This window comes from Sander lucioperca, chromosome 20, assembly GCF_008315115.2.
Source record: "Sander lucioperca isolate FBNREF2018 chromosome 20, SLUC_FBN_1.2, whole genome shotgun sequence".
Taxonomy (NCBI): domain Eukaryota; kingdom Metazoa; phylum Chordata; class Actinopteri; order Perciformes; family Percidae; genus Sander; species Sander lucioperca.
The window spans coordinates 22,133,103-22,156,877 of NC_050192.1; the positions used below are offsets into that span (position 1 = coordinate 22,133,103).

Below are 23,775 nucleotides of genomic sequence, written 5' to 3' on the forward strand. Positions count from 1 at the left end.
CCCTTTCAGGTAAAGCCGAAAACGGTCTCCTAAGCCCCTCCCCCCACAAGGGAGAATGAATGTGTGTGTATGAGCAGTGATCGACACGCAGTTAGACACCTCCCCTGGCCCTGATTGGTGCATCTGAACAGGGAGCGGTGGATTTTTGCAAATCTCACTACAGGCTGTAGGTGGAGCCAGAGGAGCCAGATTTATTTTTAAATGACCTGCTTCATGTAGTTCTACTGGAACATAGGGTCAGTTTCTGCAAATATGACAGAAAGTTAGTTTTATAAGTCTTACCTACTGCACCTTTAAATCTATAGTGCGTAGTTCCCCCCATGAGGAATTCTAAGCAATGACAACAGCATTGTCGGCTCGTCCACTTCATACAAGCCTTCAGTGACCTGACACCCCCCCCCCCCCCACCTTACACACACACACACACACACACGAAGAGGTCATTATCTTCATTATCTTCTTAAGTTTCTGCGCGGGAAAGTCGCCGGACGCCACAATCTTCTGAACATAGTCATACTGAGAAACACAGAGAGAGTTGTGTGGAGCTGATAGTCTTAATTAGCTTTGTAGCAACTCATTTGGCAATGGCTTGAATGTAACGGACGTTCATTAATATCAAAAAGTGATGCACTAAAGTTTCAAAGGATGTTTATTTTTTTAAATTTTTTTAATCCCTTTAACCCTTTGAACTCTGCAAAAGAAATGCTTCGCCAGTAGCTACATTAGTGTTCTTGCTTATTGTGATGTCATTTCTTGGAGTATCTTCAAATGCGTCATATGCCTAAAATCAGTACAACCTAAGCTAAAATGTCATCTAACTATAAATCGAGGAATCTCTTGTGGGTGTGTCTCCCGCGTGTGCAGTACAGCAGCGGGGCTGGGGAGAGTTACAGCTACATCCATCACATATATATTTTACGTAAGCATCTTTTGTGTTAGCAAAAACTAGCACGAACCTTTCACCTCTTATTTTACAGTTCCGTTATAAAAGGAGAGTTTACACGCAGAGCTACGTGGACGATAAGCAGCTGGCCAAGCTGCACACCAAGGTACACACGCACACACACACACACACACACACACACACGCACACACACACACACACACACACACATATACAGTATATGCATGAAATTAGTTTTATAAATCACTTTTAAGTGCAGCTATAGACACAACTGTTGTGTTTTAAGTAGGTCTAGACCAGTGGTTCCCAACCTTTTTTCCTTGGCGCCCCCTCTCCTTATGTCTAAGAAAAGCTGAGCCCCCCCCCCCCCCTTCTGAAACCGAAATGGAGGTAACTCTCGAGATAGAGCCTTACTTTCTTTTTTGATACAGAAGAGTTATCAGCACTTTTACGTTTCTCCGCCATGTTTTATTCATAAAATAGTGATGCTGTGGCGGCAGGAAAGACGAGGATGCTAGCAGCTAGCAGCTAGCAGATAGAAACTAGCAGATAGCAGCTAGCAGATAGCAGCTAGCAGATAGCTGCTAGCAGATAACAACTAGCAGATAGCAGCTAGCAGATAGCAGCTAGCAGATAGCAGCTAGCAGATAGCAACTAGCAGATAGCAACTAGCAAATAGCAGCTAGCAGATAGCAGCTAGCAGATAGAAACTAGCAGATAGCAACTAGCAGATAGCAGCTAGCAGATAGCAGCTAGCAGATAGCAGCTAGCAGATAGCAACTAGCAGATAGCAACTAGCAAATAGCAGCTAGCAGATAGCAGCTAGCAGATAGCAGCTAGCAGATAGCTGCTAGCAGGTAGCAGCTAGCAGCTGACCTGATGACAGCAGGGTCCCAGGTTAAGAGGTCCCGGAGGTCTGGCCTACTAAGTAGCCTGACTACAAGTTTAAGCGAGAACAAAAATATATAGTTTTTATACCGACTTTTGTATACATTATATATTCTAGTGTATTATCATAATTTGTTTAACATGTGCAAATATTTTTTTTTTTACCTCAACCTCAAACCAGATAAAGGCTTGCGCCCCCCGTGAGATCTTTGCCGCCCCCCTGAGGGGTCCCCGGACCCCAGGTTGGGAACCACTGGTCTAGACAATACAAATCCTTTTAAAATGCATAGTAATCATGTATATGTACTCCCACTATCCGTAATCATAACACTAACCAGTGTGTGTCAATTCTAAAAACTCCAAACTCCATTCTGTCTGCACTGACTTCTCTATTTAACAGATTTATGTAGGAGAATTTGTGCTGTCTTTTTCATATAAATACATAACTTTGATTTTTTTTCAGGCCAACCTGAAGCGTTTTATGGAACATGTTCATCAGAAGAATGTGGAGAAGGTTTCCAAATGGTTGGAAAAGGGCCTGGACCCAAACTTCCATGACTCAGACACCGGGGGTGAGTATGATTACACAGACAGTATCGTCTAAACATTCACACAACACTCGGCTAATGTTACTGTGTTTAAAGGATTACACTTTAGAAAGTCTGGCGTTTTGTCTCATCCAGCTACAGTATGTCCATCATGTTTTTAGCCTAGCTTAGCACAAAGACTAGCAGCAAGAGGACACCGCTAGCAAAACACTTTACAGCAACTTCAAAACATCCTGATTTCCTCTTGTAGAAAAAAGGTTATCTGAGCCGTTAGCATCGGTGCTACTTTTGTTATCTATTTTGTCCATCTTCACTTTTCACACCTAGACTCTGTAGACTTCGTGCGATCCAGCTGTGAAGTTGATTGCAGCTTATTAAATGTGAATATCTTCTAGTTTCTTCTCTCCTCTGAGACAGTAAACTGAATATCTTTGAGTTGTGGACACCACAAGACATTTGAGGACGTCATGTTGGGCTCTTCTGACATTTTTAGAGCCCAAACAACTAATCCATTAATCCAGAAAATAATCCACAGATTAATCGACAATGAAAAATAATCAGTTAGTTGCAGGCCTACTACATACATGTACATGTTTTATGTGTGGTAAAGGGAAAACTACACTGCAAAAACAGATACAAGCATTTCTTAAAGGTCCTATGACATGTTGCTTTTTGGATGCTTTTATATAGACCTTAGTGGTCCTCTAATACTGTATCTGAAGTCTCTTTTATATAGACCTTAGTGGTCCCCTAATACTGTATCTGAAGTCTCTTTTATATAGACCTTAGTGGTCCCCTAATACTGTATCTGAAGTCTCTTTTATATAGACCTTAGTGGTCCCCTAATACTGTATCTGAAGTCTCTTTTATATAGACCTTAGTGGTCCTCTAATACTGTATCTGAAGTCTCTTTATATAGACCTTAGTGGTCCTCTAATACTGTATCTGAAGTCTCTTTTATATAGACCTTAGTGGTCCCCTAATACTGTATCTGAAGTCTCTTTTATATAGACCTTAGTGGTCCCCTAATACTGTATCTTAACCCAAATTCTCTGGGCGGGCAAAGCAGAGAAAGGGGAGGTAACCTTTCCCCTTATGACGTCATAAAGGGAAGATTCCAGATCGGCCCATCTGAGCTTTCATTTTCTCAAAGGCAGAGCAGGATACCCAGGGCTCGGTTTACACCTATCACCATTTCTAGCCACTGGGGGACCATAGGCAGGCTGGGGGAACTCATATTAATGTTAAAAAAACTCATAAAGTGAAATTTTCATGCCATGGGACCTTTTAAATGAATAAACCAACAGTACTTTGATTCATTTTTATATAGTGCAAAATTAAAAATAAAACATGATTTAGGAAGATAAATAAAATGGAGAAATCTTGATGTTTTCGATGATAATAATCGTTAGTTGCAGCCCTAGTCCTCAGTCCCATATATTTATTTTCCAGTGATGTGCTCTTATTTCTGGACTAATAACAACTTGTTTGTTTTGGCTGTTTGTGTCTCAGAGTGTCCTCTGACTCTGGCGGTCCAGCTGGAGGAGAGCGCTGACTTGATTAAAGTCCTTCGCAGTGGAGGCGCTCACCTGGACTTCAGGACCAGAGACGGTATCACCGCTCTGCATCGGGCCGTGCTCTGCAGGAACAGCTCTTCTCTCACTGTAAGAAAACAACAACTGCTTCGTACCAACCTTTCTATCGACTATTTTTACTGTCAGGGCCAAACGTCTTTTTCAGACTGAAAGCAATGCAAACATTTGGGTTGTTTGCATTTCTTTAAAGGTCCACTGTGTGGGAATGTCTCCCATCTATCGTTGAGATCATATATATCAATCAACTCTCTCTCACCACGCAGTTCAAAGTACGTATTACAGCTACGGTAGCCTTCACGCTTCAAAAAGCCGGTCTCTTGCTCTTTTCAATCTCCTTTTTCTTTTTCTGGGCGAAGAAGAAGAAGACTCCTGTTCCTGAAATTTGGATTTTGAATACGTGTGGTCCTCCATGTTTCCTTCTTCAAACTTGCCGGGGCCGGGAAGCTACGATACCCATTAGCAGCGTTAGCAGCAGCTGTGAGTTTATCATGTGACAGAGAAAACGTGAAAGGCGGAGCAGTATGTCCTGTATGTCCCTTACCGGCTAACGTATTTCAAGATGGAGCATGAATATGGAGCGTCTACCTCAGTTCATGCAAACACAAATGTAAAATTTCAAGTCAATAGGAAGACTTGGAATTGATGGTGGTGGTAAATATTCATGAAAAAGGACAAGTTTGTGAAATGGGCAACACCGATTTTGATAATGAACAACTAAACACGCTACACACTGGACTGTTAAACCAATCACAATCGTCTTGGGCGGCGCTAAGCTCCGGACGCAGCGACGGTGGCTCTGCTAAATAGGCTCGTCAAGGAACTTGTTTTGGTGGAACATTTACACCGTGCAAAAGAAAATGCCACATACAATATTAAATGAAGTTAACTGTTGACACAATACAGTAACGTGAGCTATTTAAATTAGCTGATACATGGTTAAACCTCTTTTACCAGTGTATCTCCGTGTGTACTTCGTCCACAACAATCCCACCAATCAGTCCCAAACATCCCAGTTAGAGAGGAAATGACCTAAACATATTCTTTGTAAATCTTTACAAACATTCCCTGAAAGAACCGAGCAGACCTGCCTTGTTGCACGATCCCAATTTTCCTCAAAACTTGACATTTTCAGCGTGTAGCTCGCCAGCTCGACGTTTGAGAGTTTGAGAACAGCGACACGCAGAGAGAGGAAGGAGAGGGCCAAAGCCTGATGTCTGGCTTTATCCTGGAAATATACTTCCGTTGATGCAGACTAAGGCTAAATGAATCAACACTGCACTGAATGCTGTCCTGTCCTGTTCTGGTTCTGGTTCTTAGACTATGCTGGACCTCGGAGCGTCTCCAGACTATAAGGACAGCAGAGGGCTGACTCCTCTCTATCACTCTGCCATGGTGGGCGGCGCCCCCTACTGCTGCGAGCTGCTGCTGCAGGACCACGCCACCATCGGTATGGAGGCTGAGTGTGTGTGTGTGTGTGTGTGTGTGTGTGTGTGTGTGAGTGTGTGTGTGTGTGTGTGTGTGTGTGTGTGTGTGTGAGTGTGTGTGTGTGTGTGTGTGTGTGTGTGTGTGTGTGTGTGAGTGCGTGTGTGTGTGTGTGTGTGTGTGTGTGTGTGTGTGTGAGTGTGTGTGTGTGTGTGTGTGTGTGTGTGTGTGAGCGCGTGTGTGAGTGTGTGCGTGCGTTCGTGCTTGTGTGTGTGTGCATGTGTGCGCGTGTGTGTGTGTGTGTGTGTGTGTGTGTGTGTTCTTGTTTAACTATATTCGTGGGGTCCAACAACCGGGAATACAGTATACTTGTGGGGCCCAAAATGCTGGACCCCACAAGGTTAAAGGTCTGTTTGAGGGTTAAGACTTGGTTTTAGGATTAGGGTTAGAATTAGGTTATGGTTAGGGTGAGGGTAAGGGTTAAGATTAGGCATTTAGTTGTGATGGTTAACGTTAGGGTAAGGGGCTAGGGAATGCATTATGTCAATGACGGGTCCCCACAAAGATATTGAGATGCACTAGGTGTGTGTGTGTGTGTGTGTGTGTGTGTGTTTGCGCGTGTGCATGTGTGTGTGTGTGAGAGAGTGTTTGTCTATGTGTGTCATAAATAGTCATGGCAAGCCTAATTATCAACCTTTAAGAAACTATTTAACTTAATGTGTTAAGATTACATTAAACTGTTATTAAGTAGTTGGGTTTTACATGAATTATTTTTCCTTGACCTGTGTGTGTGTGTGTGTGTGTGTGTGTGTGTGTGTGTGTGTGTGTGTGTGTGTGCTGCCCTGTGCCCTGCACTGTATTTACTACTTTTATTATTAGTTGATTTTGTTTGTCTTTTGTGTGAAAAAATATACTGTACACTTCACCGCTGAAAGAATTGTTGTTGTCATGGTTGCAGGGATGGCTGATGAGAACGGGTGGCAGGAAATCCACCAGGTGACTCACACACACACACACACACACACACACACACACACACACACACACACACACACACACACACAATCAGTTCAAATACTTTCCCTGTACAATTATTTTTTTGTGTGTGTATGTGTGGGCGCATGTGTGTGTGAGTTCAGGCATGTCGCTATGGTAACGTGCAGCACTTGGAGCACCTGCTGTTCTACGGCGCTGACATGAGCTCCCAGAATGCATCGGGAAACACCGCACTGCACCTCTGTGCTCTCTACAATCAGGTAACACAAAAACCACTCATGTTTTCAACAGTTTTTTATCTGCGGTTTTATTTCGGAATGAATGAAATAATTGCCGCTGGTTTTGCAGGACAGCTGTGCCAGAGTGCTGCTGTTCAGAGGAGCAAATAAGGACATCAAAAACTACAACAACCAGACTGCCTTTCAGGTAAAATAAAGACAAAACTACAAAAACCATCCTGCCCTGAGCTTGGAGCTGAGAGCCACAGATAGGAAGTTAGGAAGTACACCCATTGTTGGTAATAAAGCCAGCGTTACCCATTAATGGTACAAGAGCTCAACAGTGAGCGCCCACTTTTTGAACGGCTCTGGTTCCTGAAGTGATTTTCTATGTTTAAGGCCTCCTGCACACTGGCTGCGTGGCGTGAGCGTGGCGTTTCTGTTGTGTGTCAGCTGCGTGGCGTTTTCTATGTCTTTGCACACCAGAAAGGTGTCTGACGCGGCGCTGCTGCTGCTGCTGCTGCTGCTAGCCTTGTCTGGACACATGTATGTTTCCCATTGATAAAATGAAAGAATAGCGACAACGTCGGCAGTATTGACGGCAAAATAGGCTACAGAATATTTTGTTCTGTATTGACAGGTGCAATATTTGAAAATCGATAACGCTTCCAACACGCTTGCGTGTCGCGTGAAAAATAGGCGGCGGTCCTATTTCTAGCTTGCACGCGTTTTTGGCGTGGCTTGAGCCGTGTCGGAGACGTGCGTGTCACGCAGGCAGTGTGCACGCTCTAACCTGCTAACATGGGAGCCGAAATAAAAACGGACACGCCACGCAGCTGACACGCTCACGCCACGCAGGCTGATGAATCGTGACCATAAAACATTTGATTCGGCGCAAAAGAACATTTTGAAAACGGCAAAAAAGTCAAAGGTACAAGACACACGATAACAACATAAACGACCATAGACTTAAATGGCAGCAGCTCGCTAGCCGTTTGCGGGTTTGCGTGTGCGCTGACATTTCCATGGTAACGGCGAGCTCCAGGAATGAGAGACGTCGCTGTTACGCTTAGCATTTGTACTTTGTGTAGTACTTCTCCATGACATCGCGATTAAAACGTGTTTTTCTCAAAACAAAGTGGATTTCATACAGACTTCTGACTTCTACAGGAGCAGAAACCTTCGTTTCACAACCTCAAAGGTCCTCAGTCGACCTCGGATGGTTTAGACCAAGGCTGTCCAATTTTGGGGCCTGTGGGCCAATTTTGGCACATGCTCCCTTTGTTTTGGCCCACCATGGCATTTGACATGCTGATGATTATTCTCCTCTTACTTTAAAAGTGCTGTAAAATCGTAACCGTATTGACTACAAAACGTACATTTTGCACAGCTAAAAAGAACCTAATCTGAGTTTTATGGCAATCTAAAGCACAGTGCTGGTAAACTTCACTATTAAATTACGTACATACATTTTATCTATGTAGAATTACAAGAAATACTCTCTCCCGCTCTCCCTCACGTTGCTGTGAGCCGTGCCTATGTCACTGGCTTTGAGTCAGCCTGTCAAGATGGAGCGATCGAGGCAGTGGCACAGTGATAAAAGAAAATGTAGTAAGTCAGCTGGAGCCTAATGTTGAAAGACTTGAAAAACAAAGACAGGCTTCATGTCTCCCATTGATATTGCAAGTGATAAATGACTGTACAAGGCACTGAAGAAAGTAATACAAGGTCTGTAATGTGGGATATATCTGCAGATTAAAGAGTAGTGTTATTATTTCGAAATTTTATTTCAGAAATGTAATACATTTTCACATAACATCAAGATTTATTTTTGGCCCGTGGCCTTCTATCCAGATAGATTTTTGGCCCTTCATGTGAAAGAATTTGGGGCAATTCTGGTTTAGACATTATGGCTTATAATCAAAATCCTTATGGAGAAAATGAACGGGATTTTTACATCCGGAACCACACTGTTGAGCTCTATATATAAATGTCTGATTCAGCTGTTGTTGTTATGATAATGCATGAACTCTCCCCTGTGTGTGTGTATGTGTGTGTGTGTGTGTGTGTGTGTGTGTGTGTGTGTGTGTGTGTGTGTGTGTGTGTGTAGGTGGCAATAATTGCTGGGAACTTTGATCTTGCAGAAATCATTAAGATTCATAAATCCTCCGACGTTGGTGAGTTGGATGACACATTTATATTGAAATTGCGTGTATGTGCACACGTTACAGTACCTGGTGAAGTTAACTGTGTGTGTGTGTGTGTGTGTGTGTGTGTGTGTGCGTGTGTGTTTGTGTGTGTAAATACTTGTTTATGTGCCCAAGTAGTTCCCTTCAGAGAAACTCCATCCTACACAAAGCGCCGCAGAGGCGGTGTGACCAAGACGCTGGGTGGAAACGGTCTGTCCTCCCCGCGTTCTCTGATTCGCTCAGCTAGCGACAACGTTCTGGAAAGCCCCGCCTCCTCTCCTGGCCCCTCCCTCCAAAGCCTGGAAACGCACCACGACACGCACACGCATTCGCTACGACGACACACACGCCGACTCAGGTACAGACATCCCCTCACACGGAGACACTTACTCATGCACTCAGACAGAGGCGTAGTAAATATTTACACACTGTTACAGTCATACCAGCCATCCTGTTGTCTGTGAAGGTTCTCAGTCATCCAGGTCATGGTAGTTCTCCGTGATGAGTAAAGTCAACTGGACGTTTCGTCTCTCATCCAAGAGACTTTAAAGTGCTCATATTCTGCATTTTGGCTGTTTCCCTTTCCTTTATTGTGTTATATATCTTTTTTGTGCATGTTATAGGTTTACAAAGTGAAAAAGCCCAAAGTCCACCCCAAAGGGACTTACCATCTCCAACAGAAAACACTGTTCACAAACTGCTCCAAACAGCTCTATTGTAGTCCAGCCTTTACTTCAGAGACAAACGTGGTCACTTTGGAACACACGTTATAATGCTCACCTAGCTGCTAGCATGGCACGCCCTCATACTCTGATTCTGACTGGCTAGTAGTCCTTACCTAGCTACTGTCAGGGCACGCCCTCATACTCTGCTTCTGACTGGCTAGTAGTCCTTACCTAGCTACTGTCAGGGCACGCTCTCATACTCTGCTTCTGACTGGCTAGTAGTCCTTACCTAGCTACTGTCAGGGCACGCCCTCATACTCTGCTTCTGACTGGCTAGTAGTCCTTACCTAGCTACTGAGCATGTGCGACTCCCAACAAAGATAGAACAGAAGTGAGAGGTCTCACTCTGTAGCTAAAACAGAGAGCTCAACACACAGGGTGAAAAGAGGAGCTGCAGCAATGTGCAGTACAACAACAATATTAAACCATGTAAACCTATTCTGATATAACCTCTAAATACAATTATGAACCTGAAAATGAGCATAATATGAGCACTTTAACCTCTGGTGGGACGTGGACTTAAAAAGCAGTGAAACAGTTCAACAAATCAACAGTGAAATCACTTTGAACTTTTTGAATACCCCTTCAGAACACAAGACAAAATAAGAGTTTACTTGCAAAACATAATGTGCAAAATAGTCGTTTTTCTCAATTACATTGTTTTTGTGATCGTTAGGAGCCAAAATCGCGATAAAAATAAGTTTCATTGCACAGCCCTAGCCTAAACTGAGGGTGACGGGGCAGCTTTTTATAAGCTTTGTCTGAGGAGAGGCCCACAGTCAGATTTATAAATCCCCCGGTGTAGACGGTAAAGTTGACAACAGTATTTGTATAGCTGGCGTAGCTGGTAACAGCACTACTTAAAACTTGGTGTAAAATTGATTGAAATCTGTTTAACTTTCTGCATTTCTGTATTTTTTTTGTCCCGTATGTGTACAGCCCGAGTGGCGGGGGTCATGTGGAGACCAGCCCCCCCTCCTCCCCTCCCCCAACCCCCCAGATGAGGAAGAGGAGGCTGTACAGCGCCGTACCAGGACGCACCTTCATCGCCACCCGGTCCCACGTGCCCCAGGGGCCCGGAGAGATCCAGCTGCACCGAGGAGAGAGGGTCAAAGGTCAGACTGCCGTTCTGAGTACAGACAGTAGTTCTGGGGTGTATATCTGGGTCAATGACCTATAAGGATTTTCAAAAGGCCTTAAAAGAAAAATGTCATGTGGTGCAACCGTGAATTATCTTAAAATAAATTTCTTAAACATGCTTAACACTTTTTACAGGTTCTCAGTTATATAAAGTGTTAAGAAAATAAGTCTTTTTTTGTAAATAATGATCTCATTGTTTTGTTCTATAATGTCCATATTTCATAAAATGGACATCGTCGGACAAAGTATGTTCATATATTATGACGGACATATGAGTACAAATTAGGGCTGTCAAAATGACGTTCGAATATTCCCTCTAAAAAAACACATAATATTCGAACTATTCGAACTTCTGGTTGCGCATGCGCATTTTGTCAATGACGCGCATTACGTCAATAACAGGACAAATTAATACAAAGAGAAACTACTTTTTACTTTACTTTATATATATATATATTGTTGCTTTTAAACCTTTTTTTAACTGAAGAAAATGCAGTCAGACAGAAAATGTAGGCGTCACGTCAGTGACCTATCTGCAGATGTATCTGTGGTAAAACTGTAATGCTCTGTGTGTTGTGGATCTACAGTTCTGTCTATCGGGGAAGGAGGATTCTGGGAAGGAAACGTTAAAGGAAGAACTGGATGGTTTCCTGCTGACTGTATCGAAGAAGTCCAGATGAGACAATACGACCCACGACTGGGTAAATACTGCTAATAATTATTGATTGATATATATATATATTTATATATAGGCACAAAGCCAAGGGAACTTTATGAAATTTACTCCATGAAATAACTGGCCTTTAAAAATCTTGGAATTTAACATAGGGGTGTACTGACTTATGCCCCCTGTATTTTAAAGAAGAACATTTATTTATTTACGATACATTATTCATTCACAAAGAAAATTGTTGTCCTTAAAGATTGGATTTTTCCTATTTTTTTAATTAAGGCATTAAGATCAATTTCCAAAAGATGATTTTTGATTCCTCTTTTTAGTCAACTTTAGCATGGGTGTATTCACTTACACCCATGCTTAGCACTGTATATAGCTATTTCATATATGACATTAAACTATGTTTATGTACTGTCCTATATGAAATATGTCCATGTATGTTTCAGAGACGAGGGAGGACCGCACAAAGAGACTGTTCAGACATTATACTGTAGGATCCTACGACAACTACACCTCCTACAGGTAATACTGCATAATTACACCTCCTGCATGCAGTGAGCTGATACTGCACCTCCAGGCAAGGGTGGACTGGTCATCTGGCATACCGGGCACTTTCCCGGTGGGCCGACATGCTTTTTGGGCCGACTGCCGACACATTTCTTTTTTTATTTCATTTTTTCTTTTTGTCCGGCCCATGAACCGGCCTATAAGAGTGGTAGGCCTATATCAGAGGCCCATTGTTTTTTCAATTGACACTGGGCTGGCCCAAAACACTTTACTCAAAAATATCACATAGGCTAGGTTTTCTGTCCCTACACATACACCCCCTACTTTCTCAATGAAATGGACTAGTCCGTAACGGTGTGCGGTGCGAAAGATTAACACACAGCGACAGGAGAACTGGGAAGTACACAAACAGAGACGAAGCAAGACGAGTCTAAATGCGAAAATAAAACAAAGTTACCCAAGCGGCTCAAATTAAAGACAAAAGCGAAAAGACGCCGATAAGTATTTGGCAACGCTGCCAAAGATGACAAACTTTTTTACGTTTACTGCCCAACAGTAGCCGTAAAAAAGTCAGTATCCCCAAAATACAGACAGGAACAACAACGCCCAAAGCGTTGAACATGCCGCTGTGGGCCGGTCTGGTCCCAGTCCGTCCCTGCCTCCAGGGTAGGCCTGCACGATTAATCGTTATGAAATCGCGATCTCGATTCACCCTGTTCAGGATTTAATTTTTAAATAACCTCGATTTTTTTTATATGACTTTGATTCTCATTTAATTTTACGAGCCGACTGCATCACAAACGCTACTACTTCCTTCTGTGAGTTGTAAACATAGACTGTATAAAAAAGGTTTTAAAGCGCTCCCAAGCGCTGCAGTGCTCTCCCTCCTCTTCATTGACTACAGATGGAAATTAGCCTTTGGGCTATAATCTGGCACTTTTTACGTGTACTTCTGTATATGTTCATCAAATGTGCATTGTCCTGAAATAATAAACTAAACTAAACTAATTGTAGCCTCTGTGTTTACAGGCTCGTGGTGATGCGTAATGTGCTCTAGGTGCCAAAATACATCTATGTTTGGTGCTGCCAATTAGTTCTGTTGTGTCGTGGTTCATGTGTGCAATAAACATTACACTTGGTGAGAAAAAAAATCGTGGCAGAGAATCGTGATATCAATTCTAAGCTAAAAAATCGTGATTCATATTTTCCCCCGAATCGTGCAGGCCTACTCCAGGGGCCTCATTTATCAACAGCACGTAGAAAAGGTTCAACATTTTGTCTCACGAATGAAATTTAGTATGTGTTTAAGTACAAAAAAATCTGTATTTATCAAACACAAACAAGCCAATCGTACGCACATTAGTAGGTAATCAATCCTGAAAAATCCCACCTGTTAACCCTGACCTTAACCACCACGCTCGTTCACGCTCAGGCCATTTGCATTATAGAAACATATCGGAACATCTCTAATAATTAGCGACTAAAAGGATTATTAATGTTGCCAAGACAAAGTATTATAGATTAGCAATAAAACATTAAGTCATTTTAGGAAAGCTTTTGGTAATACAACAAAAATAAATGTAAAAAATAATAATATTGGCCAAGTATATAAAATAATTTGACTCCAGTTTTAAGTTTCACTCAACGTACTTAAACGCAGAACAATTAACAGGAAGATAGAAATAAACATGCAGCTCAAAATAAGGACATTCATTGTCCTTATTTTTAGCTGCATGTTTATGAGTAGGTTTAAATATATATATACAAAAAGCAACAATGACAAACTACATACAAAGTTTTTAAGTCAAGATTTTCTGAAGGTTGTTAAGAAATACAATACTTTAAATGAGTTAAACCTTTTGTGTAATTAATCATTTACATTTTGCTGTACTTTAATTTATTCAAGTAACAGAAAACGTGAAAACGTTGTGATGAATGTCTGTGTCTTCTGTTAGTGACTACGTGATCGAGGAGAAGACGGCCGTGCTGCAGAAGAGAGAGAGCGAGGGATTCGGCTTCGTCCTCAGAGGAGCTAAAGGTAGAAAGAACAGGATGGAGGGAGGGATGATGATGGATGGATGATAGATGGATGGAGGGAGGGAGGGAGGGAGGGATGGATGGAGGGATGGGTGGATGGGTGGATGGATGGATGATGTGATGATGGATGGATGGATGGAGAGAGGGATGGAGGGATGGTGGAGGGAGGGAGGGATGGATGGATGGAGGGAGGGAGGGAGGGATGATGGAAGGATGGAGGGAGGGAGGGATGGATGGATGGATGATAGATGGATGGAGGGAGGAAGGGATGGATGGAGGGAGAGATGGATGGATGGAGGGATGGGTGGATGGATGGATGGATGGATGGATGGATGGATGGATGATAGAGGGAGGGAGGGAGGGAGGGATGATGGATAGAGGGAGGGAGGGAGGGATGATGGAAGGATGGAGGGAGGGAGGGATGGATGGATGGATGATAGATGGATGGAGGGAGGGAGGGATGGATGGAGGGAGAGATGGATGGATGGAGGGATGGGTGGATGGATGGATGGATGGATGGATGATGGGATGATGGATGGATGGATGGAGAGAGGGATGGTGGAGGGAGGGAGGGATGGATGGATGGAGGGAGGGAGGGAGGGAGGGATGGGTGGATGGATGGATGGATGGATGATAGAGGGAGGGAGGGAGGGAGGGAGGGATGGATGGAAGGAGGGAGGGAGGGATGGATGGAGGGAGAGATGGAGGGATGGGTGGATGGATGGATGGATGGATGATGGGATGATGGATGGATGATGGATGGATGGAGAGAGGGATGGAGGGATGGTGGAGGGAGGGATGATGGATAGAGGGAGGGAGGGATGATGGATGGAGGGAGGGAGGGAGGGAGGGAGGGATGGATGAGCGGTGGGTGTTTGGAGGTGTTGGGAAAGAAAAGAGAAAGATATTTAAAACGAGGGATATCTTCAGAGGAAGAGCAGGGAGCTTTAAAACTCCTCGCTGTGTAGTCCACTGAGTCTTATCCTTAAAAGACTACAATCCCCATCCTAACATGCAGCGGTGGAAGAAGTACTCAGATCTTCAGATCTCAGATCGAAAACACACACAGTGTAGAAATACTTTAAAAATGTTCTTTTAATTATCTCAAAATAGAAAAGCAGTCCCCCGGATAATCTAACAATCCTGCGGGTTATGGTTCACAACGTTTTACTTTCAACTACGATTCCCATGAGCCTCAGCTGCTGCTGCAAAGGAGAAAAAGTGTGAATCTGTAGCAAATACAAAACACTTGTTGTAGCAAAAGATTGTTTATCAGATCATTTTGTACGGTAAAAGTAGCACTACAACAGTATAAAAAGTAAAAGTCCTAATTATGCAGAACTGTAATCTGAAAAATAACTAGTAACTCAAGCTGTCAGATAAGTGTAGTGCAGTAACGAGTACAATGGCTGTGTCTCAGACCACCTACTTGCACACTTCAAACACTTAGTTTGAAGTATATCGTGGAGATAACGCAAAAAAGTCAGAGCACTGAAAGTACCAGGATGACCCCCTAAAAACGGTCAAAAAGCTCAGTGTGGAACGATGGACCCTACTCGCACTAAACGGGCGCCGTCTGGACTACAAAGCGATAAGGGGAGGGACCAGGGATGTCAACCGGCAGCTGATTGGACGAACGCGTCACGTGGGTCTGGCTTCTCCTGAATTTCACAACAGACCATAATTGGACTAAAATAGTTCACCGAAACGTGCTTCTGAAAACATTTTAAGAGAGAAATAGGCCGAGGCGACCGCTCGTCATTTCCGGTAAGTGTTTTAACGTAAGTGTTCCTTTTGGGACGATACTAACCATCCAAAGTGGGCACTACGGCAGGAAGTGGTCAGTGACCATTAGCAGTGTACTGACGGAAGTATGCCGAATGAGAGACAGCCAATATTTATCTCTGAGATGTAGTGGAGTAGAAGTATAAAGTAGCAGAAAATAGAAATAATAATAATAATAATAATAATAATAATAACAATAATAATAATACATTTTATTTATGGGCGAAAGAAAGAATCGGAATTGTTAAACGATGCCCAACCCTAATCACCTGGAGGCCTTAAAAGTTACATTTTCAGCCATGTAAACATGTTTCCCGTCTCCCCATCTTCTTTCTCTCTGCCTCTTTTTCAAGCCGAGACCCCCATCGAGGAGTTCGCCCCCACGCCGGCGTTCCCCGCCCTCCAGTACCTGGAGTCAGTGGACCAGGGGGGCGTGGCCTGGAGGGCGGGACTACGCACTGGAGACTTCCTCATAGAGGTACGCACCAGTCCTCTTAATGTGTGGCATCAAAACATAAAAATAAATAGAAGATGATATATGATTTATCCTGATGTAAAGTACGCTAAGAAGTAGGGGTGACCCCGAATAGTTGAATATTCAATGCTTTGATTGAAGGAGTCTGAGTACTACGTACTAAGTACTACGTACTAACACTGAGTGCTACGTACTAAACACACTGAGTGCTACGTACTGAGTACTACGTACTAACACTGAGTGCTACGTACTAAACACTGAGTACTACGTACTAAACACACTGAGTACTACGTACTAAACACAATGAGTACTATGTACTAAACACACTGAGTACTATGTACTAAACACACTGAGTGCTACGTACTAAACACACTGAGTACTACGTACTAAACACACTGAGTGCTACGTACTAAACACACTGAGTGCTACGTACTAAACACACTGAGTGCTACGTACTAAACACACTGAGTACTACGTACTGAGTACTACGTACTAAACACACTGAGTGCTACGTACTAAACACACTGAGTACTACGTACTGAGTACTACGTACTAAACACACTGAGTGCTACGTACTAAACACACTGAGTACCACGTACTAAACACACTGAGTGCTACGTACTGAGTACTACGTACAAAACACACTGAGTACTACGTACTAAACACACTGAGTGCTACGTACTGAGTACTACGTACTAAACACACTGAGTGCTACGTACTGAGTACTATGTACTAAACACACTGAGTACTACGTACTAAACACACTGAGTGCTACGTACTAAACACACTGAGTACTACGTACTGAGTACTACGTACTAAACACACTGAGTGCTACGTACTAAACACACTGAGTACTACGTACTGAGTACTACGTACTAAACACACTGAGTGCTACGTACTAAACACACTGAGTACCACGTACTAAACACACTGAGTGCTACGTACTGAGTACTACGTACAAAACACACTGAGTACTACGTACTAAACACACTGAGTGCTACGTACTGAGTACTACGTACTAAACACACTGAGTGCTACGTACTGAGTACTATGTACTAAACACACTGAGTACTACGTACTAAACACACTGAGTGCTACGTACTGAGTACTACGTACTAAACACACTGAGTGCTAGGTACTAAACACACTGAGTACTACGTACTGAGTACTACGTACTAAACACACTGAGTGCTAGGTACTAAACACACTGAGTACTACGTACTAAACACACTGAGTACTACGTACTAAACACACTGAGTGCTAGGTACTAAACACACTGAGTACTACGTACTAAACACACTGAGTACTACGTACTAAACACACTGAGTACTACGTACTAAACACACTGAGTGCTAGGTACTAAACACACTGAGTGCTAGGTACTAAACACACTGAGTACTACGTACTAAACACACTGAGTACTACATACTAAACATACTGAGTGCTAGGTACTAAACACTGAGTACTACGTACTTAACACACTGAGTACTACGTACTAAACACACCGAGTGCTGCTGGAACAAAGTAAGCAGGGTTAGACTAGGATCGAGGTTAGACTAGAGGGTTAATGATGTTGGTGCAGTGTCGTGGGGTGCACCACCCATGGGGACAGTATCTAGCTGCAGGGACCTGACGTGTTCTAAAAGAAGTAGCCAGATTTTAGAAAATGTAATAGTGGAGCCACGAAGGAAGTGTGTTATTTTCTCTAATTTCATAAAATAAAGGGCATCCTTTATCCAGTGGGTGTGGAAGGGAGGATGGGGACTCTTCCACTGCATGAGGATCACATGCCTTGCTAATAGTGTAAGAAAAGCAACAAATTCAGCCTGATAGGACGGCAGTGGGTGGTCAGTTGGCGGGACACCAATCAAGCCGATCAAGGGTGACGGGTGGATACTAACAGATGTGATGGCCGAAACAAGACCAAAGCATGTGGGTCAGATCGGCTGGTCCGTGGTGACATTTATCACAGTTTGGATCAATGTCAGGGTAGATGCGAGCCAGTTTACTTTTGGACCAGTGGACTCTATGAACTATTTTACACTGTATGACTCCATGGTGGGCACAAATAGGTGATGTGTGGACACAAAACTGATTGCCAAACCTCGGTCACTATCAATACGTCGAGATCCCCTGACCAAGTAGTACTGAGAAGAAAGAAGCTTTTAATAAATCATTTTAAAGTGCGTGAATAAATCCAACCGCCCCTATGACTAGGGCTGCACGATATGAGGAAACTATATAATTGCAATTATTTTGACTGATATTGCGATTGCGATATGATTCACGATATTGAAGGGAATGATCAAGTTTGTATCATTATTCTCATTTTCATTGACTAATATTAAATCTTAAGAAATTAAAATGATTATAGTGTGATTTTTGCGAGGATCTGTACCAAACAAAGATGTTTTCTGTAGTCTGTAGGAGAGGATTTGTAGTCCGGGACGTCTCTGCAGCACCACAATACTTCATTCAGAACGGTTTGACACATATTTTGCCTTTAACAAATATTGCGCCCCTCTGCGATTTGGATATTGCACTAGTCCATATTGCAATTTCGATAAAATTGCGATTAATTGTGCAGCCCTACCTATGACAGATTTAAGTTTTACTTCCCATGATCTGTGACCGACGTAGGAGCATCTTGGCGGCAGGGATTTAAACCTAAGAAAATCTAAAGTGTGTTTGCAATTTGAAATGGTTAAAGATAATCCAAAGTAAGATGCAAGTTGTGAGTGCACAAGTCTCTACAAGAACTAGTAAAAACATGAAGTCTTCATTTCCCCTCCATTAATTGATTATGACGATTTCCGTGCCGTGACTTGTATCAGTCCCTATACTTCTCGGTGCATGGAGGAAAGATTCTGTGTGACAAAAAACAGATCATAAATACTGTACATGTGAAAGGAGGAAGCATACACACACTTAGCTGGAAGAACTGTACATATCTTCAATGTATCAGGTCTGTTACAATCAAACTGGCAGGATTAAAAAAAGGAAATAATAAATAAATGTGTGGCATCATTAGATCTCTGCTACGAAAGCTGTGTGACACACCTGTCTGTGTTTGTGTGTGTGTGTGTGTGTGTGTGTGTGTGTGTGTGTGTGTGTGGTCCAGGTGAACGGGGCCGACGTGGTGAAGGTGGGTCACCGGCAGGTCGTCTCTCTGATCCGACAGGGCGGGAGTCGACTGCTAATGAAGGTCGTATCCGTTTCCAGGAAATCTGAATCCAACCTGATCAGGAAGAAAGGTACAACTCAATGTTTAATTTACTCATAGGCATGATTTACAGGGGGGGGGTTGAGGGTTACAACACCCCCCAATAATCAAAACTGGCCAGTGCAACCCCCTCAAAAGCCTATTATAATTTCCTTTCCATAATTAAAGACATTTGCACCATAACTTGATGCAGAAAAGGCACAAATTGTTGCATAAAAATTCACCAGAATGCAGGAAAATTGAGTGTTTGACGTTCAAAATTTCAATTTTGCTCAAAAGTTGAAATCTCAACCCTCCCAAAGTTGAACCCAAAGTTACGCCCTCATTATTAATTCTCATTTTTCCCTTATTTAATTCTTGTCATCATTTTTTTTGTATTCTGTTACACTGATGCCTGTGCAAGTTTTTAACCTTGTTAATGTCTCCAAATGCATTCTTTACATGCCATGAGTGAAATAACTTGGGCTGAAACAAATAATTATTTTCATTGTCGATTAATTTCTCGATTAGTTGTTTGGTCTCTAAAATGTCAGAAAATAGTGAAAAATGTGGATCAGTGTTTCCCAAAAATCCCAACATGACGTCCTCAGATGTCTTGTTGTGTCCACAACTCAAAGATATTCAGTTTCCTGTCCCAGAGGAGAGAAGAAACTAGAAGATACTCACATTTAACAAGCTGACATCAGAGTAGTTTTACTTAAACTGATTAATCGATTATTAAAAATAGTTGGCGATTAATTTAATAGTTGACAACTTATCGATTAATCTTTGTAGCTCTAGAAATGAGCCGTTGCTGAGCATTTCCGCCTTTGAACGGCACTGTACCAATGACAGCCAGGGTTTCATACGTCACATGCAAAACGAACTTATCCCCACCAACATGTGGGGGCGGGGCTTTCCATACCGTTAGCATTAGAGATGCACCGATTACAACTTTCTAGGCCGATATCCGATTTTCTTTGAGTTAGACCAGCCGATACCTTATTTTAGCCGATACCGATTCCATTTTTTCTAACCACTTTACAGCTCACACACATATTTATTTTCTATCTTTTCTTTAATAGAACATGTTTTGAACAGATAATGGATCACTATAAAATAGAACTATATAAATTACTCCTGGTGTGGGACATTCACACACATCTAAAGTGCAATGTTAGAACCATTTCCTTCTTTTCACATCCATATCAACTAAAGAAATGTGATTTAGGTTTTTGGTGTCGTCCCTCCACGCCCTACTTTCTCCTTGCAGGTGTTGCATATTGTAAACTTGTTATCTTCTGCACACACGCTGAAGAATTCCCAAACAGCTGACATGTTGCAGGTTAATCCACCAGGTTCCTACATGTTCAAGAATAGCGCCGACACGCGCTTTACACCGCGAGGGGGTACGCGCGACACACGGCGGAAAAGTTGAGAGAAAGGAACAAGAGAGCGTGCTGTGGCGTCCGTGCTGTGGCGTCCGTGCTGTGGCGTCCGTGCTGTGGCGTCCATGCTGTGGCGTCCGTGTGTGCGTGCGTCCTGGAGAACTGTAACTGGTATAACTTATGTTGTCAGTTAATTGTAGCGTTGACCGACATGAAATCACCATATGTCAGACTGACCTGCCGGTCGCCGGTCATGGCCGAGCACGTGAAAACCGGCCAATTCCGGTCACCGGCCGGTCTATCGGTGCATCTCTAGTTAGCATAATGCAAAAAGACCTGCTGCTCTGGCTGCACAGCAACAATGGCGCCAAGCCGTCATTGCTGGGTATTAATGTTACGCATTTATTCAACAAATGGTGATATTTAACAACTTTTGATGACATAATAATCACTTCATACAGACAACAGTACTATGAGAAGCATAGATTACGTTTAATTGTACTTTTTCGCTGCTCTAGTCATCTCCCCTCAGAAGCTGTTGTCACCCTCCATTGTCAAGCGCTGTGGGCGCATCAATCAAACTCACTGGATTCACACAGAAAATAAATGCGGGTGTTCAGGGATGTGAGAGGAAAAAATGAAGATGACAAGTATATATATTTTTTTACTGACCTGGAAGTATTTATTTAGCGAGCGGTAGTAAAAGGTCAACTGTACTGAACATCGTTAGTGTACGGAACAAAAAAAAGTGTCACGAGGGGGTCATTAATATTTACTGCAGTCTGTGTAATTGTCACAAAAGCAGGAAGCTTCACGTAGAGTACAGTCAAAGCCGGTCTACGGAAAGCCGTTCCACTCCCTATTCAGCCCCATCGTACCAAATTTGGTTGCAGTTCCACCAGAGTTCCACTGGGGGTGATCGCGGTCCAGTGCTAAATGAATGGGACTCTATGGAGCTAGACGGCTAAATTTGTCTCTTTCGCCTGATTGTCGTTGAGAAATCTCAGATTTGATTTTAGTTTTTGCAAGTTCAACATGGATTATAGGTCGAAAGTTGAATGAACGGAGTACTTGTGTCCTTTTGAGTTCTTACAGGTTGAGTCGATGTTGCCCATAACACGCTAGCATTCTGCTAATGAATGCTGATTGGTCAGTGAAGGACAGATTACGATCAGAGATCCCGCTTGATGGCATCCTAAGCGGAACCAGAATGTCAGAGCCAGAGCTGGCCATAAAGCAGTATCTTCGGCCGTATATGTGTATGACGTCATTGACATTTTAAAAGGCTTTTTACAACAAAAAAGCCACTTTAAAAAAATCTAACACCCAGCAGTGTGTATTTTCTTAGCCTGCCCTTTCAAATGCAACATTCAAATTATTAGACAAAAAAGTATATCCTGAGAAAAGTGGATTTTGAGGGGTATAGCTCCATAGAGTCCCATTCATTCTGCACTGGCCTGTGAGCGCCCCCTATATGGATCAAGAGTGGAACTGCAACCAGTTCAGAAGCCAGAAGTAACGAGAGAGTGGAACTTCTTCCCTTATTAGAAATTCTTTGGTACAGTGTTTGTTTTTTCGGTTCACTCACTAACCGCGCTCTGATTGGTTCTTGTCTTGTCTTGTAGCTCCTCCCCCTCCAAAACGAGCCCCCAGCACCTCATTGACACTCCGATCCAAGTCCATGACCGCTGACCTGGAGGACATAGGTAACACACACACACACACACACACACACACACACACACACACACACACTGCAGAGTTGAGTCAGACTGTAGGAGTGTGTGTTGTTGACCTTTGTTCTGTCTGCAGCCAGGAGGAGACGCTTCGGTGAGTCACATCTGATGACGTCGTATTTGTGGCTTTTGTTTTACTGTGTTTTATTTGTTGTTGTGATGTAACACTGCAGTGGCAATAATGTTGCTCTCATGGCATGATGTCATGGTGTGTCAGTGATGTCACAGCCAGGGCCGTAGCTGACCCTAAAAGGTCCTAAAACGACCTCACGTTGTTTCAATCATGTTTACACACTGCCTCGGAAAATTTCATCCGTCATAAAAAAATATGTTATTAGCTGTTATTATTATATATATATATATATATTTGAGCACTTGAATTGCTAAATAAAATGTTAAATTTTACTATTTTTGGTGAGTTTGGTTTGTTGCTCATTTCAATTTAGATTTTTTATTATGACACGGACAAAAAAACATCTCAAACCTTAAAATATAAGTTTAACACCAAGTCACTTTCCATCTGCAGTTAAAAAGAGACCTCAGCGTTTCTACAGTCCTAGCTACGGCCCTGCTGACTCATGTTGTGATGTCATGTGGTTGTTGTGGTCGTGTCGTGATGTCATCATTCTGTGAATCACTATATTTTGTTGGTTTATCTTGTTTTGTTTTTTTTTTAAATCACGTCTCCTCCCTCCAGAGAAACTGGATGAGATGTTGGCCGGGGGTCAACAGGAAGTTGTTCTAAGGGCCCGTCCGTCAGACGACTTCAGAGTGGCGACGGTGAAACAGAGACCGACCAGCCGCCGAATCACGCAGGCAGAGATTAACGTAAGACTACGTTAAAGTACCTTACACAGTAGACAAGTATTAAAAGGGCAGTAATGATCCTAAAATACGACCGATATTAATGACTCTCGGAGATATGATTCCTGTAAGGCAGGGGTGTCAAACTCAAATTCCCAGAGGGCCTCACTGGAAAAAGAGAATAACATCAAGGGCCAGACATGTAGAGTTTATTGACATGCTTTTATTTCATCGAAAAAGGAAAACATCTTTGACTCAATTATTGCATGTCTCATACAGTCTCCTCACTGACAGTTTGGTCCACATAAAGCCCCGAAAAAGTCAGCAAAAACGTTCAAAAGCCATCCAGGAATTTAACAAATCAAGCAAAACAATGATTACATTTTCTAAGCAGGCTAGCACACAGCTGACTCACATCAAGCTCTTTCACAGCCTGAATATGCAAACTCTCTGCTTCTGGGGGAATTTCTGTGTCTCAAAGTCGGCAAATTTGCCAAATTGTGGCATAATTGCAAGTTGAAAAACAGTTTCCCATGTTTT

At 42.7% G+C, this 23,775-nt stretch overlaps 1 protein-coding gene and 1 long non-coding RNA gene across 2 annotated transcripts in view; one reads left to right on the top strand and one right to left on the bottom strand.

Moving 5' to 3' along the window:
* LOC116051993 overlaps window positions 1–507 on the bottom strand; it is a 10,340-nt gene extending 9,833 nt beyond the window's left edge. Inside the window, exon 1 of the long non-coding RNA XR_004105470.1 lies at window positions 496–507. This is a non-coding gene — a long non-coding RNA (uncharacterized LOC116051993). The remainder of the gene's footprint in view (window positions 1–495) is intronic.
* The window catches only part of LOC116051992 (SH3 and multiple ankyrin repeat domains protein 3-like), a 76,410-nt gene that overhangs the window by 42,598 nt on the left and 10,037 nt on the right, over window positions 1–23,775 (top strand). The window contains exons 5-22 of the mRNA XM_031302476.2: window positions 978–1,049; window positions 2,256–2,364; window positions 3,853–4,004; window positions 5,253–5,382; window positions 6,316–6,353; window positions 6,497–6,613; window positions 6,702–6,779; window positions 8,682–8,748; window positions 8,899–9,118; window positions 10,425–10,600; window positions 11,213–11,326; window positions 11,748–11,823; window positions 13,764–13,846; window positions 15,984–16,108; window positions 19,227–19,359; window positions 22,321–22,401; window positions 22,508–22,525; window positions 23,129–23,259. Of these exons, the coding sequence (XP_031158336.1) occupies window positions 978–1,049; window positions 2,256–2,364; window positions 3,853–4,004; window positions 5,253–5,382; window positions 6,316–6,353; window positions 6,497–6,613; window positions 6,702–6,779; window positions 8,682–8,748; window positions 8,899–9,118; window positions 10,425–10,600; window positions 11,213–11,326; window positions 11,748–11,823; window positions 13,764–13,846; window positions 15,984–16,108; window positions 19,227–19,359; window positions 22,321–22,401; window positions 22,508–22,525; window positions 23,129–23,259 (1,920 nt within the window). The remainder of the gene's footprint in view (window positions 1–977; window positions 1,050–2,255; window positions 2,365–3,852; window positions 4,005–5,252; window positions 5,383–6,315; window positions 6,354–6,496; window positions 6,614–6,701; window positions 6,780–8,681; window positions 8,749–8,898; window positions 9,119–10,424; window positions 10,601–11,212; window positions 11,327–11,747; window positions 11,824–13,763; window positions 13,847–15,983; window positions 16,109–19,226; window positions 19,360–22,320; window positions 22,402–22,507; window positions 22,526–23,128; window positions 23,260–23,775) is intronic.